Genomic DNA, 15,767 nt, shown 5'->3' on the forward strand with positions numbered 1-15,767 from the left:
GAAATATTTGTGCTGTAGCCTAAAGTATTTTGCGGTTCAGAGTTTTAACCATGCACACAGAATAGTTATGATACTGCAATAAATTCACAACCACAAAGCATATTTTCAAAAATAGGTCAAAAATAGTGTACATTTCAGCACTCCATGAAATTATGCAGTAGCCTGTAGCAAAACAACCTGTGTTGTTCAGCTAGTTAATCTAAGGCTTAAGCTAGTCATATTGGTTATTGAGTTATATTGGTCATTGTAATGGGCATCTATACATGCTATATCTTCCTTTTTTTCAGGACAGTCTGGGCTACCCATATCTGGGAAAGTAGATGTGATAATATTTGTCTTAAATGCAATATGTCTTATGTCAGCCTTTATATCAAGAAAAAAATATTTGCGTCTCATGATTTTTTCCCTCATATTTTTGCATTCATTGCATTAGGAAGCAGTATAGCCTATTATATTAGTATATTATATTATATTAGGCTATATTATAGCATCTGGCAATATAACAAACATGATGGTTGGATACTCTGGCTAAGCAATTTACAGAAACGTTTCTACTGACATACTGTAGGCTAAATAGTTTAGATGAGAATACATTATAATTTTGGCCCAAAGTTGGAGACCATGTAGAAATGTATTGCAATTTAAAAAAACGGATCACTCGGGAACCGCTTGTTGTAGCCTACAGATGTATGCGTTATATCCTCGTATTCGGCAAGGTCTGCTGTTTATTGTGATATACGGTTCGCCTTGTGTTGAGTGAATAGTTTGTGCAGAGATGTGTGCAGAATGCAAATATGACTAGGTCTACACATTTCATTACAAGTCCAATGTTAAGTTTTTCGCGAACCATTGATCACAGCCACTTGGCGTTAATATCATTGGACAGCTTAGATTCCGCTCGTTCACGTGATAGGCTATGTGTGACGAGTACACCGCGAGAAATTAAACCTGAACTAAAGATTTTACTGGGCCACGGAAGTTCAATATTAGGCTAGTCTTGCTAATTATTCAGTCTCATATGCCATGTATTTGCCAGGAGATGAAAAATAATTCTAGTGGAATAATAATATTTGGTGCTGAAGGAGACGGAGCTGAGCTCCGGCAGGGTGTGTTGTGGACCTGAGGAGACGGAGCTGCGCTCCGGCCCAATTTAACCTCTGGTTAAGATCACACCTAGTGAGAGCGTGTTGGTGACGTTTCTTTCGTGCGTCCATGTGGTTAGATCTGACTTAAATGCCAATGTTATGATGGAGTGGCATAATGCTGTCCAGAAAATCTCCGACCTGGAAAGATGCAGACATCACGGAGCTACTGCCCATGAGGGCATACAACATTTTGATAGAACACATGAAGGGAACGGCAAGAGACGTTGTAGCCTACAACTGCATGGCAAGGCCAAACGAATTCAAAAGACTGAATCACCAAGCAGAAGGCGCTGAAAATGCAGTAGCCTACAGCGACGTCGTTGACGACAATAACAGGAGTATTTAATAAATTGTTAGCCAACACTGTTTTCTGTTCATTGATACCTCGCAGAGCTCGCTGATATTTGTTGAGCATAGGCTATATGCCTAGAGAAAATGAAAACGAAGAAAAGCCAACTTTGTTACAAGCTCCTTACGTAAAAGCAATAGACACATGGGGAGAGGATGCTTTTGGAAAAAATAAACCATGAAAAAACGAACAACTTCACTGTTATGTTAGTATTTTGTTTATTGCTTAAAAACGTTGTATGATGGCCTTGCAGTCTTGAGTTAGCCTACTGAATTGGCTGGTAGCCTACCATAAAGTTTGTGCATGCTCTCTCTCCAACGCAAACCAGATGTGGGGTTCTATAGCCAAGTAATTCTGGTACATAACGTTGAAAACAGATAAATGTGTTTATTCGAAGCACACATACAAATACTGTTTGCTTACTTGACTAGCTTACTTCAAGTATTAGCCTACGCCCAATAGATTTGTCTTCTTTAGCCTACATAATGCATAGGCTACACGTTGTAAACAAAATGCAGCTGTGACAGGCAGCGGCAGCATATATTCTGCGTCATATCTCGCATCTTGTGAACTCTACAAGCCCCCACCCCTCACTCGACAACCACACGGAGATTCTGTAATGTGCGTGTATGTCGTTCACACATACGTCCGTATAAGGTCAGTATTAGGTCCGCAGGTTAGCATCATATCTGAATCATCCGAAGGGTAGGACCTCCGTTTGACAAACCTCCGCATGTACTCCGGAGGTTATATCTGAAAGCGCTTATGGATTTCCAATCAAACCTCATGCTCTCAAGTCTAGCCTCACAACATGCAGCCATTAGTTCTATCACGGGAACATCAATCAAGCTTAAGCAGGCCAAGAATCTGGGCATCCTTCTGGTGAAAAATGTATTACATTTCCGAGAATTAACTGAAGAGAACTTGGCTCTTCAGTCTGTCAAAAACAAAAGTTCTTGTGCATGAATTATAGCTGTCGTGTCAGATGTGCCAGTATTAACCTCCTTCATCAATATTTACACTTAAGGTCTTGCTCATAGTTTTAAATTAGCAAGTTGATTTTGCCCAGTGTTACACCCCAAAAGACAAGACAAAATCCCAGGCTGAGAGGCAGCAAGACAGCCGAACACACCCAAATAATATAATTGAAAGTACAGTCCATGATTTTCAACTTAAAATCTGCTTGTCTAATTCAGTGAATTTCACTTTGGAGTCCTCTAGTAGTCCATTCTTTGCACTCTTAAAAGAATCCTATGGTTGAGGCAAGCCATAAACTCCTTTACCCAATCAACATGCTTCTTCAGGAGCACAGGGGTGTACTTTGATTGGCTGTTTGCTGTTGAGCATTACAGGTCAATGGAAAGGAAGAAGCACTCAAGGCTGCCCTTCTTTTGCTGATATTAGTTCACAGATAGGTGAAAAAGCAACAGAGGCGTGTTGATTGTCATGTTATTTTCTTTTCCTTTCAGTGCGGCATTAATGTTAGATGGTGAAAGCAGCCTAATACAGAGTTGCCCATACGTCTGATGCAAGTTGTTGGGAGAACTGTTGTTGAATAATGTGTTCTCCATGGTTGTTTTGACATGCACTCTGTCTACACAGTCATTATAGTCTATGTTTTGTTGTTTAGGCCAATGCTGGTTACACACATCAAAAGTTTTTACTTCATGTATCCTTCTCCTCTTCAAGTCTGAGTCTGTCAGCTTTAAACATGCGCTCCTTCCATTAATGCAATTTTGATTTAATTATTTATTTGTTTGTTTTTGTTTGGCGTATGCTTTTATCCGAACTGGATCCATAAACCAGTTCTTACATTACATGCCGTTATAACTACCATCCAACACCTCTGTGATAAATGTCTGAATTTACAAAGCATGAGGACTTGCTTTCAGTATACAATGCTTTTAAAGGAAAGATGTGGTACACAGACAGAGTGTACGCCAGCTGGCACCTTTATGCATGGTTGTAGTGGCACTGGTAGACTGTCAGGACATAGAACATAGGGCAGTATGTGGAGCATGGTTTGATGTTTTACGTACGTAAACTTTCCAGTGCAATGAAAGAGATGACCAGCACAGAAGAAACACATTTCAATTGCTGTGAAAAATAATCACAAGGCTTTCTTTTGCTGCTTTTGTATCTAGCTAATTATTGCATTCAGTCCGTGCTCTCAGGCCTGTGTGTCGGGAGGGCAGGTTGTACTGGAGATTTAATAATATGAACACGGTACAGATGAGCACTTCTTACCTCACCATTCAAACGGCTGGACGTCACAAGCTTGTGATTTGTGGTGGGTAGATGCTGTTCTTTCCAGGAGTTGTTTGAATGCAGAAACAGCATTAAGTGGTGCTGAAGGCCAACCGTAAGGACTAGCATGTAACACCTTACGTGGATTATGACCTTCTAGCCTATACTGGAGGTCAGATGTTTCTCTTGGTCACTGTGATTTCTATCGGGTTGTTTAGCTATACTAAAAGGTTACACTATAACCAGTTGTCCTTTATCTGCCTAATCTTAAATTACTAGTGCAGCAAGGTAGGTGTCTGTGTTGTATATTTTGGTAGCCTAGAACTACACCTAGATCAGAATATTTTTTGTGAAGGCATTGTTCCTAAATTTGAAGTCTTTCAGTTGTGAATTTGAAGGAAATCTGAAAACATTTTACAACTTTCATTTAATAACAATAGGGCATGCCAATCAGGAAATCCATCCGTTATTATCACAATCCAAAGAGAAAAACAGTTATGGCATGACACACCAGACCCAGGAGGAAAATCACCAAAGTAATTTGTGAGTTTGCCGTGTTTGGAAGTACACAGCTCAACTAGTTCTTGTGGCGCTCACAATTATCACTCAGGGCTGTATTTTGGGCACCAGCGCATGGCGTAAAGGTGTCAGATGTCATTCTCATCCAGTTCACATTGGGAGGGGGTTTGTTATCAAACGTCGAGCGCATGGCGCAACAAGGTGGTTTTTTAATCAGTCATATGGGTGTGTTTGGGGCATAACATCATTTAAACCAATGAAAATGACATCTGTCATTCCCTTTAACGGCGCAAAACGCGATGTCAAATAAATGCATCGGTATTTTGACATTCAACGGTGCATTTGAAGGAGGCTGAACTTCACCAAGGTGTCAGTCAACGACAAGACAGTTATCAGTTACTTTCACTATTGACTGACAATGGGTTACCATCGAAAACATAGGCTGAAAAAAGCAACATTACCCAAATATTGCTCAAATGACTGAACAAAACAACATTTATTCTGCAGAGTTGCTTACAGTAGGCTATATCTCGTGACAGTGCGTCTTCAGCTGTGCTCCATACGTGTCTCTGGCCGCTCTCCTAATCACTTTTAACCGGCATTACCAATTCGCAAATAACTACTTATAACTACTAGGCTATTTATCATGAGATAACCACTTATCATGAGATGTACAGTATTTCGTAATATCTTTATTCTAATTATGTTTTCCATTGCAATCGTGCAATTTGTAATGTTTTGCATGTGCGCTGGTGTGCGTTCATGGATGATAGAAGGATTGTGCGTTGTGCCCCTGCCAATATGACTGTTGACAATGCGCTCTTAAAATAACATATAAACAACTTGCCATAGACTTCTGACTATGTGTACAATAGCGATTTTTAGACAATGCACCAGGCCACTCCCTAAGTTGTTAATTGTCACACCCCTGGGAGCATTGTTTAAAAAATAAACGTGCAAAATAAGGAATTAAACTTTGCGGGTGGAAAACGAGTTTTACGCCATGCGCCAGGGTGCAAAATACAGCCCAGAGGGTACTTTTTTTTACTGCAGAGAAGATGACAGGTAAGCTTCCCACCTCCACCTGTGTCACAGACATAGTGTGATGCTAATTGTGCTTTGGCATCAAAGAGAGGCTATTCAGAGAACGGTGAGATTAACTGGAACAGATAAAACACCATCAGGATCCATAGAGACATGTGGAACAGGCCGCAAGCCCCTGTGCAGCTCAAATTTTAGACAAATGTGGTTTTTGACAGCCCATTGCAGACCACTAACCATAAGCTTTTATCAAAGGCTATGTCGGGAAAAACATCATTGAGACTTAAGTATTATGCTCAGATATGTGATCATGGGCACATCTGTAAAAGGGCAGGCATAGTCTTAAGTTGGAGATAAAAGGCTGCCTTAAAAGGGAAAAATTAAATGAATTTCAGAAAAGATGGCTGATCGAGCCTCTGTCAGATGAAGTTCTGTAACGTCAGAGGATTAGTGAAGCTTTACAGAGATTTAGGTGGTTGAGTTCATTGATGGTGTGAAAACTGATCGTAAAAACTCATAAAAGTTGTATTCTTAAATCACTACCAGAATTGCTTGTTGCCACAGAATTGGTTTCTTTGTCTATGTGTATTGTGTAAAGATGTGTATTGTATACAATTGCACTGGCTTTAGAGGTACAGAAATGTTCAAGTTTATTCATTTTTATGTTTTTTTCCAGTCCAGATATGAAGGTCAGACACAAAAACTCAGTTGACATAGCTTACAACTGCGTGGTGAGCACTGCTGTTTCACTGTCGCAATTTGGCTGTTTTATTTTTCCAACTCCATGAAAACCATGCAGGACAACAGAGCACCATAAATCATGAACTGAACTGAAGAGAATTTTCAACACTGCACAGTGAGTTGCAATCTCACTAGTTCCACAAATCACTTGAAATCCTCACCATACTAGTCTTCACGTTTTCATCTGGAATTCACTGACATTCAGTTACAGCCAGGGATCAGGGACTTTAAGTGAAGTGTTGCCGCACTTAAGTCTGTCAAATGGGGCCAAGGGCATAAGGGGAACTTCCAGTGCTTCAACTCCCGGCTACTTCTGGCATCAACAATGCAGTCACTCTCACCCAGAAAGTGACTGAAAGTGATCTGTATGCATTAGAACTGCCCTCTCACCCCTCTTGAAAGCACATACACTCAAGTCATCAAATCTTCCATATGCCTACTTTTCTCGGCAGAACAAACTGACATTCAGTGACATCAATACATTATTATCTGCCACTCAATGAAAGCCCATTGAGTGAATGAGAGTTTCCACTTTGGGTCATTTTTTTCCTCCATGATGATTAATGCTATTGTGCATTTGATTTCCTGTTCTGCAAAGCACCTGTCATTATACAGTAGCCTGATGATGCCCACACATAAAGCCTTACTGGATTCAGTGGGGGTGTCTTAAAGGACAATGGAAAGCATCCCACTTCTGTGACTTTTGTGTGGCAAATGGTATGAAGAACTTAAGCAGCTGGTAACGTCTGAAAGCACATATCGGTATATGATTTTGCAATGTAATTGGAGGTGTAGATTCCTTGGCTAAATTGTAACATGAAATGGAGCTCTGGAGTGATTGTGATTATTAGATAAGCTTCTGAAAATGTTATTGAAAGACTGTCAGCTTTCCTCAATCAGTGCTTATAACTTAAAGACTGCCGCTGAAGGAGGCAGTAAAGTAGCCTGACGTAGTCATACTCGGGACTAAGTTCGGAATGGCACCCAGGCTAGCAGTAATGTGGCTCAGCATCTTAAATAATATATTTTACTTTGTATTTGACTCTGCAATTGACTTGAGAGTCACCGACACTAGTTGTTTTGTTCTCTGCTACCTTATCTTAAGCAAAAGGTTGTTAGGTATCTTGAAATGTTGTGCTTCTTATAGCATTGTGGTGTGACTGTGAACCAATTCCTTGACTTGACGGGGAATGTTCGTGCTCTGAATTCTAGAGAGGCTTGCCCTAGCTCTAGTTTAAAAACGGACAATTTTAACTGGAAAATAAGTAACACCCCACACACACACTATAGAATTCAAGTTAGTAGGCTACACTGCACTTTGCTACCTTACTGCTTTACAGCTATGAGTAAATCATATCACAGTTAGACAGCTTTGACATTTATTCCAGTGGGTTTCACATGTGCAACCTGTATTTTATAAGTGGCAATGGCTGCTGCCATCCACTACCTCTGCTGTCATCAGCAGATATACATTTTAAAACATGCACACCAGTCTGAAAGGTCATCAATGCAAAGTTAATGTGAATGACGTCCATTTCAGATTTGCTCTTCTGCACAGTTTTGGGCATGATTTTGACATGGTTTGTCCTTAGAGTTGATGGTTGATTAAATGGCAGTTATAGATAATCTCAAATTATATTTGGTTATTTATTTCCTAGTTTGCCTTTATGATTAAAACTATGAGAATCTCCTGTATGAAAGCGAAATAAGTTGTGTGTGGTATAATCATTTGCTGTACCAGAAACTAGATAGATATTAGCCATTTTATCCTTGTCTTCCATTATACTGCTTGGTCAACAAGTACACAAGGTTTGTTTATACCATGGTGGACTAAGAGACAATAAAAGACTATTTCCAAGAACAAACATGAATGTTTCTTTCAGTAATGTCAATAGAAAGGAAAGAGCTGAATCTGACAACAACATATCAACAAATTCAGTAGTGCACAAGACAATGCTGGCACCATGCAGCACATATTGCACTTCTATGCGAGTTCTGTGTCTCATATTCAGCGGGGGAAAGAAGTATTGAACGCGTCAAAATTTTTTTCAGTAAGTATACTGTACTTCCAGTGAGGCTATTTGTGTGACATTTTCACTAGACATTGGCAGGCTATTAACTCAGGTAATCCATCCAACTCAGGTGTTAACACATATAAAAAAAATCTAAACATTAAAGTCCATACATTAAATTATGTGTAATAAAGTGGAATGATACAGGAAAAAAGTATTGAACACGGCTACTGAAATTTCTGAAATACTTTATGGAAAAGCCTTTGTTTGTAATGGCATCAATACATTTCCTGCATGACAAAACTAATCAGTTGCAGTATTCATGTGTGATTTTGGTCCATTCTTCTAAACGGATGGTCTTTAAATCTTGAAGATTCCAGGGGTCCCTCTTGTGAACCCTGATCTTTAGTTCCTTCCAGAAATGTTCAATTGGATTCAAGTCTAGGCCTTGATTTCCTTTCTCTGAAACCAATTGCCTTTGCTATGCTTTCGATTGTTGTCTGGCTGGAAGACCATCCATGTCTCATCCTCATCATTCTGGTGGATGACAAGATTCTCCTGGAAAAAATGACTCCATTCATCGTTACTTCAACTGTAAGAAGTCTGCCAGGGTGATGTGCAGTGCCATTTCTCCTCCAAACATGTTGTACTATCTATGATATCCAAAAAGCTCTCATCTGACCAGACTACTTTTTCTCAGTATTTCATAGACTTGTCCAAATGTTGTGTATAGCAAACTTTAAACAAGCTTCGACATGTTTTTCTTCAGTAATGGAGTCGTGCGGGGTGAGCGTGCATAGAGGCCATGGCGGTTGAATGCATTACCTATGATTTTCTCTGTAACAATTGTACCTGCTGCCTCCAAGACTTTTTGGAGCTTTCTTCAAGTGGTCCTTGGCTCTTGGACTACTCTTCTGACTATCTTTCTGACTCCCTGGTCAGAAATCTTGTGAGGTCCTGTGTGTGGCCGGTTGATGATGCAGGGATATTCCTTCCACTTGCAGATAATGGCCCCAATGCAAGATATATTATCTGAAATACAAGGCTTCTTACAACCTAGTCAAGCTTCATTGTTCTGGAACCTTTCTTCAAACATAATTGTGACATCTTGACAAGACTGACAATTAATATTTATTCCTTGTGGTTAATTAATAAGGATTCTTATAACAAGACAGATACTGTCAGCTAGATAATTATTAATTTATATGCATATAATGATTATGATGATAACTGTGTCTTCATTTTCTACATGGTAATCTTCTTATGGTCTATACTTATGGGCATATGCATTTTCTTCTTCTGGTGAGTATTTGTATTTGGTCATCAGAAATTCAGCATAAACAATCAGTCCAGTCTGGTAAAAAAGGAGACACACGGTCTATAAATCGACGTGTTTTATTTCTCCGTAGTATAAATTGCCCCAGATCACTGAGAGCAGTGGAAATAGATTAACGTAATCTTCCTTCTTGTTGGACTGTGTTTCATGGCTTTACATGGTTCCATCAAAAACCCAAGGTCACATGTCTTGTATCCAGGGAATGACTGCCTTTCACTGTCTAGTGACAATGCTGTCAACATGTTTAGCTGGTTTCTAATCATGGCTATAAATGACATACTGCATCTATTTTTCAGGTGTTTTTAGGTCCATCAAATACACCACTTTCAAACTGCAAGAAATACATGCTTTTGGAATTCTGGGAGGGAGAAGATGCCATGAACTGAGTGAGATTGACCAAATATTGTGCTTTACACTGTGTGCTTTTGGATCCAATAGTAATAAAATTTTTCCATCTGTGAAAGGAGTCTATTCAGAGGTTAGCTTCTTCCAAATCCAAACAACAAATTCCACAGTTGTGAGAGGAAAAAAACATGTTGCTGAGCCAAACCATTTGTTACACAAACATAAATCCCTATTTATCTTCAGCTGCATATCATCACACACATCACTCAATTTCTTTGTGATTGTAGACATTGCTTACAAGTCTATATACAGTATATGAAGCTTACAGAACATCTGTTCAACTTCAAATGTCTCTTCTTTGTAAATATCTTTAGTTACATGTCTAGAAAGCATCATGCATAACTGCACTTTTTGATTCTCAAAATGTTTGTTGATTTATAACCGATAAAGGGTGACAGACTTATGCTTTTTAAAGAGGACAAAAAAGAGTGGAGGTCTAGATGTTACAGACTGAGATAAGCGAATAATTTATCAGTGTGTGCTCAGAGTAACCTTTCATATACTGCTGTTCTACTCAGCGTGGGCTGGAATGGGGAATTCTTTGTATCAAAGAATGATTAAATAATTCATCAGTACGTAGTACTATGTCCTAAGGAGAGTACTTTGCATCAATCAAACTCTTAGGAATTTATTTGGACATGTGCAAAATCTCTCTGGAGCGATTGTTTGCATTTCTTTTGAAGAGGCATTTTCAATAGTGCAGAATGGCAATGGTGTGGCAGCCAGAAGTGTTATAGCTGACAGAATCAGTCACAAGTGTGGGGTATTGAAATGTCCATCACAACGCCACTGACAACCACCATGTGAGTGTTGCCACAGAGAAGAACTTTTGAAAACCTTTGGCCCCCGAAAGAACAGATGAGGTTACAAAACCACCATGCTGTCCTCATATTTGGGTCCAGGGAGAAAAAACAAAACATGGAGTAAGACAAGCCCTCCCACATGCCTGATCTGAGGCCATCTGCACTGAAACGTGACTGTACAAGTTCTCGGGAGGGTTTGCCTTTACTCCAAACGTAGTGAAAAAAACAAACATGGGATGGAGAGAAATGGATTTGATGTAGGCTCTCTGAGAACAGAAATATCCTGTTTTTGCTGACACTGCGAAGACATAGTGAAATTACAAAAAAAGAAGAAATGGGGAAAAGAAAGTAAAAAACAAAACAAAACAAAAGCCAGGCCATCTGTCTGATGACTGTGGGCTGATGGGGCATTGGCAGTGTGGCGTTCTGCACTGACCACTCCAGGCCCTATAGCATCAGAGGGACAAATGATTGGACACTCATCTATCCATAATCCTCAAACAGGATTAAGCGTGGGTTTAGAAAATTCAGACTCAAGATTACCACTGGCAGCATTTACATACTTTGCTCCTGGACTTACCTCATATTAGAAGGCTGCCAGCTTTGTAGCCGTCTGTCAGCCCTGTGTGTGTGTATGTGTGTTAGTGAGTATGTGTTAGTGAGTTTAAGGGATAATATATTTTCTTGCAAATATGGCATTTTTAATTATGTCTACATGAACATATTGAACATGTGAGAACAGCAATAGCCTGCGATGTCCAAAAAAAAAGTCGAACAAAAAAAAAAGAGTTTATTTTGTTTTATTATTTGTTTGTTCTCATTAAAACATTTCACAAAGCCTAACTGACAGTACTCAAAAGAAAGCATGCCAGTTACAACAGCAGTGATGCAGTTATCACTTGCCTGCAGCCTCCTTCCCCAATGAACCATGCTCAAAGTTACACTATTCCCTTGATGTTTAAAGCAGTTCATATTTACATTCCATATTCTGAAAAAACGGGAAAGTCAGTTTCAGTCAAGGTGACCCCCATCCAGTGTCATGCACACAGAACAAAACAATGTATGACAGCAATCCCTATGTAATACTGAAAAAAATAACCCTGAACATAGGCAACATGGCAATATACATCAAAGCTACACTGAAAAAAAAAACATTTTTACAGTGTGTGTAAACAAATTGTGTTAATAATATAAATATTAATAACATTAACAGCATGCTCAACTGACTTAAAAATCAATAAATTAAGCACGCCCACAACCAAGAACCAAATAACTGACCCATGCAAAACATAAATAAAAAATAAATAAACTGATAAATAATACAAGAGAAGCCCAGTTTTTCAGGCAGTCGAGGATATACAAATGCAAGGCATTCATTTAGAGATATCACTCCAGTAATTCAAATTAAATTCATAGAATTATGACAGGCTATAAAATTATAATCTACATTTTTGGAACAGTAATCTGGTTTGGGCAGCCGTGGCCTACTGGTTAGCGCTTCGGACTTGCAACCAGAGGGTTGCCGGTTCGAACCCCGACCAGTAGGCACGGCTGAAGTGCCGTTGAGCAAGGCACCTAACCCCTCACTGCTCCCCGAGCGCCGCTGTTGTTGCAGGCAGCTCACTGCGCCTGGATTAGTGCGTCCTTCACCTCACTGTGTGCTGAGTGTGTTTCACTAATTCACGGATTGGGATAAATACAGAGACCAAATTTCCCTCACGGGATCAAAAGAGTATATATAACTCGTTAGGTGTTATCATTCTTTCCACGCGGCAATGCCAGAAGCTGATGCGCACGATGTCTAAACTTCTGGTCTCTGACGCTGTATATTATAACGTTCCAGCAACTGTTTGTGGCTAGTATCCAGAAAGCAAAAAAAGAGAAATTGCACCACTCATTGCCTATGACATTTCCGACAACAAACACAGCGATGGGAGTGAAAGACGCCGTGAAGGCTAAAGTCAAAGTTCCAATGGTTCTTGCAGCCTTTATGTCGGAAAACGTGGGTTTGGTGATGCTCTGGCTATCAGCCTCCGCTAGATGTTTCCTTCTCTTCGAATGCTGGCGGATGGTAGAGAAGGATATGATATTTATCACCATAGTTCCCCCAAGAAGAGTGAAGTCAAATACTGGAAAAAGTAAAAGAATGTTCCACGCATGAGAGGGAAAACCATTTCCTCCCACTGCGTAATTGCACATCCTGCTGCAAGGGTTATATTCCAGTGATATGTCTTTGCTAAATATAATTGGAGTTACAGCCAAAAGAAAACTCCCTAGCCACGAAAGGACTATTAGGACGCTTGTTCTCTTCTTTGTAATCACAGATTCCTTGTGCAGCGGCTTCACAACCGCGATACTCCGTTCAATAGTAAGAAGGAAAATAGTAGTGATTGAAACCAATGTGCAACCTGCAAACATGGGTCCGATAAAAAAGCATGGGTGTAAAGTAAGGTCTTGTGAATTGCGCATTGTCCATTCTGGTGTGGATCCGTTTATCAAAAGAGAAACTTCTGCGTAAACGGAAAGAGGCACCACGAAAACGCCGACCGCTAGGTCAGCCGTGGCCAGTGATGCTTTGAGGTAACCCTGAGGAGTGTGGAAATGTTTGGTTCCAAAAACCACAGCCAACGTTACGGAGTTTCCAAACAGTATCGCAAAGATCAATAAGATCATGAACACCACCATCAGTATTTTGTTGGTAAGCGTGCAGCAACACACAGTACAGTTCGTTGGCTCCAATCCCGACAGCATCTTTGGTCAGCGGCGCGTAAAAGTCAGTCGTGCCGTGCCGAATGATGACCACTCCTCTTACATATGAAATATACTAAACCCTCTGTGGCCAAGCATTTCTGATAGTCCAAGCTTTGAATATCCGCAGTTGGCATAGATTGGATAGCTATACAGTCCGACCTTAAAAACAAAGACTCAAGTTAGCCTAAGCATAAGCCTACACATCTATTACCAACAGAGAAGATGATGGATTGCTTACAACAATGTCAAAATAGTTTACATGCCATTACAAACACGCAGAAATACTCACTTCGTCCGTTATATTGTAATTGGCCGAATAACTCAAATTCCCAATTCATGAGGATGCCAGGCTGTTGAGGCATGAAAGTGTGAGGTTTTGGAAATATGTAATTTCAAACAAACTAATATCAATTCAATAACGCACGGTGATGTCTGCCAAACCAAATGCGCCAATTAGTCCTGTCGTGTTTGTAAACAAAAGTTATTCCTCCTGAAGCCTTGTGTGCAAATGATGTGCAACTCAGAAGGAGCATCGTCAATCAGATGGAAAACCTGACCAGTTCCACGAGAACACTATATAGACGGCTATGACGTAGGATGTCGCTTTACTATTGGACCCTCATTTGAAATCGTAGAAATAAAAAGAATCGAAATGCTGATACTTTTTTCTCATTGAACAATTCTTTCATTTTGACTGGCCTAGCCTATCCTATATAGTTTGTTTTACAGTATAGGGTCAGGGATGTAGGCTATTCATAGATCAGCCTATAGGCTCGGTTAAGTATGAGGTGCCATAACATGGCAAAAGACAATCACTTGTGAGACAATCAAGACATGCAAATATCTAAAAAAAATCAAAGAGTCGGACATTTTAAACCAATTAAGCAGCATAATTATGGCAAAGAGAGACAGACGCCTGGGGGCAGCAGGGAGTCGCATCGGAACTGGCCATCATTTCGTCCATATTCTCCCAGTACATTGAGATTGCTGGCATTTTTCGACATGGTTGGCCATTATGCCGTTACAGGACCGTTGTATTTTGGCAGTATTTCATAAATATTAGCTTATAGGCCTAATTATTATGCTCAAATGAGACTTGCAATATTTCCTCAAACCAAGAAGCCTGTTCCAGCCAACTCACAGGGTCAGATAGGAACTGGTGGGCAGGAGGATGTGAAAGAGCAAGTAGGTCAAGAGGCTGACATGATCCCCACACAGACTGTGAAACTCTTTTAGAAAGTCTCTTTGCAGTTAACTTTGACATGTTTGCACAACTTCCTCACTGAATTAGTCTACATTTCACTGAAACATAATTAAATCTTCATTAACATCGTGTCTAATTTAGACTATGTATTTATTTCAATGAATTAACCTACACCTGCAGTTGCATAAAAGCTAATTTTTACAATAGGCTAACTGTAAATAACAAAAATATCGTGCATGTGACATTATGCATGATCAAGAGGACATCCTTCGTACAGTAGCCTATCACGGTTCAATGCAGATTAGTTGGTTCTCTTCCCTCAGTCACATGGCTTGAAACAGTATGATAATATAGGCTACCTGTAAACTCATTGCTGGATTTAGTGCATGACTCTAAAAGTCATAGTTGGAATAATGTCATTGCATGAAACATTCTTTAGAGACATTGCACTCAGGTAGATAGGGAATACTGTTGCCTATGCCTACACCGTATAGGCTTTTAAAATAAGTAATGAAGTAGGTTACAATGATTTCATAGGCCTATCATAGGTTACCTCTGTAGGCCTATTGTTTATGATCCTCTGGCCATCTCTTAAAGCAGTGGTTCTTAAACTGGGGGTCGCCAAATATATTGGAGGGGTCGCAAAATGATTTGCAGTCTGGATTAAAGATCTTTTTCTAAAGGTTTTATTAGTCAAAGGCTGCCATTGACATAATGCTTTTGGTGTTGACATAGCCTATGAGAGAAGACTTTTCTGCCTCTGCTTCTAATGCTCATCTCACAACATTTCAAAACCAAATTCCGCCGGTTAGAGGGGTCGTGAGACTTCGCCCATGTTCATTGAGATATGCTCTACATATAGATTTCAGTTGCAATTGATGAGCCTGACTAGTAAAACGTTATGATAAAGTTACAGTTAAGTTCTTCTCAAATGTTCTGCCCACTTGCCATTTCATAGCAACTTGTTGCCAAATCAGCATATTTGCACTTACTTTAGGTAGGCTACTGAAAACTGCAAATGTGGCCAATGTAACTATAGGTGCCGTGCCATTAGGCTAGTACTAACGCCAATCATCTTTCTATCATTAATTTATAATAACAATGAGGTTTAGAATCACACCAGTCTTTATTTCTTGTAGGCCTATCCGACAAGGTCCCCCCCTTAAAACTTTTTCTTGAGAAATAGGGAAATCTGATTCTATTAGCCTATAGGC

The 15,767-nt window shown here is 39.8% G+C and overlaps 1 protein-coding gene across 1 annotated transcript; it reads right to left on the reverse strand.

Annotated features, from left to right (window-relative positions):
- Nucleotides 1–11,426: 11,426 nt before the first annotated feature.
- LOC143118393 (beta-2 adrenergic receptor) lies at nt 11,427–13,853 on the reverse strand. The gene is made up of 2 exons (XM_076279462.1): nt 13,639–13,853; nt 11,427–13,508 (listed from the first exon to the last, which is right to left on the reverse strand). Exon 2 carries the CDS (start codon nt 13,347–13,349, stop codon nt 12,345–12,347), a length of 1,005 nt encoding a protein of 334 aa, XP_076135577.1. The 5' UTR covers nt 13,350–13,508; nt 13,639–13,853; the 3' UTR covers nt 11,427–12,344.
- Nucleotides 13,854–15,767: the final 1,914 nt, after the last annotated feature.

Source organism: Alosa pseudoharengus, unplaced genomic scaffold (assembly GCF_046254945.1).
Source record: "Alosa pseudoharengus isolate Yale_2024_CS ecotype anadromous, Long Island Sound unplaced genomic scaffold, YU_APseudo_1.1 YU_APseudo_1.1_scf_12, whole genome shotgun sequence".
Classification (NCBI taxonomy): domain Eukaryota; kingdom Metazoa; phylum Chordata; class Actinopteri; order Clupeiformes; family Clupeidae; genus Alosa; species Alosa pseudoharengus.

Bases quoted from the DNA above. Each gene is read 5' to 3' on its own strand.
- LOC143118393 (XM_076279462.1), bottom strand. From the start codon at position 13,349: ATGCTGTCGGGATTGGAGCCAACGAACTGTACTGTGTGTTGCTGCACG.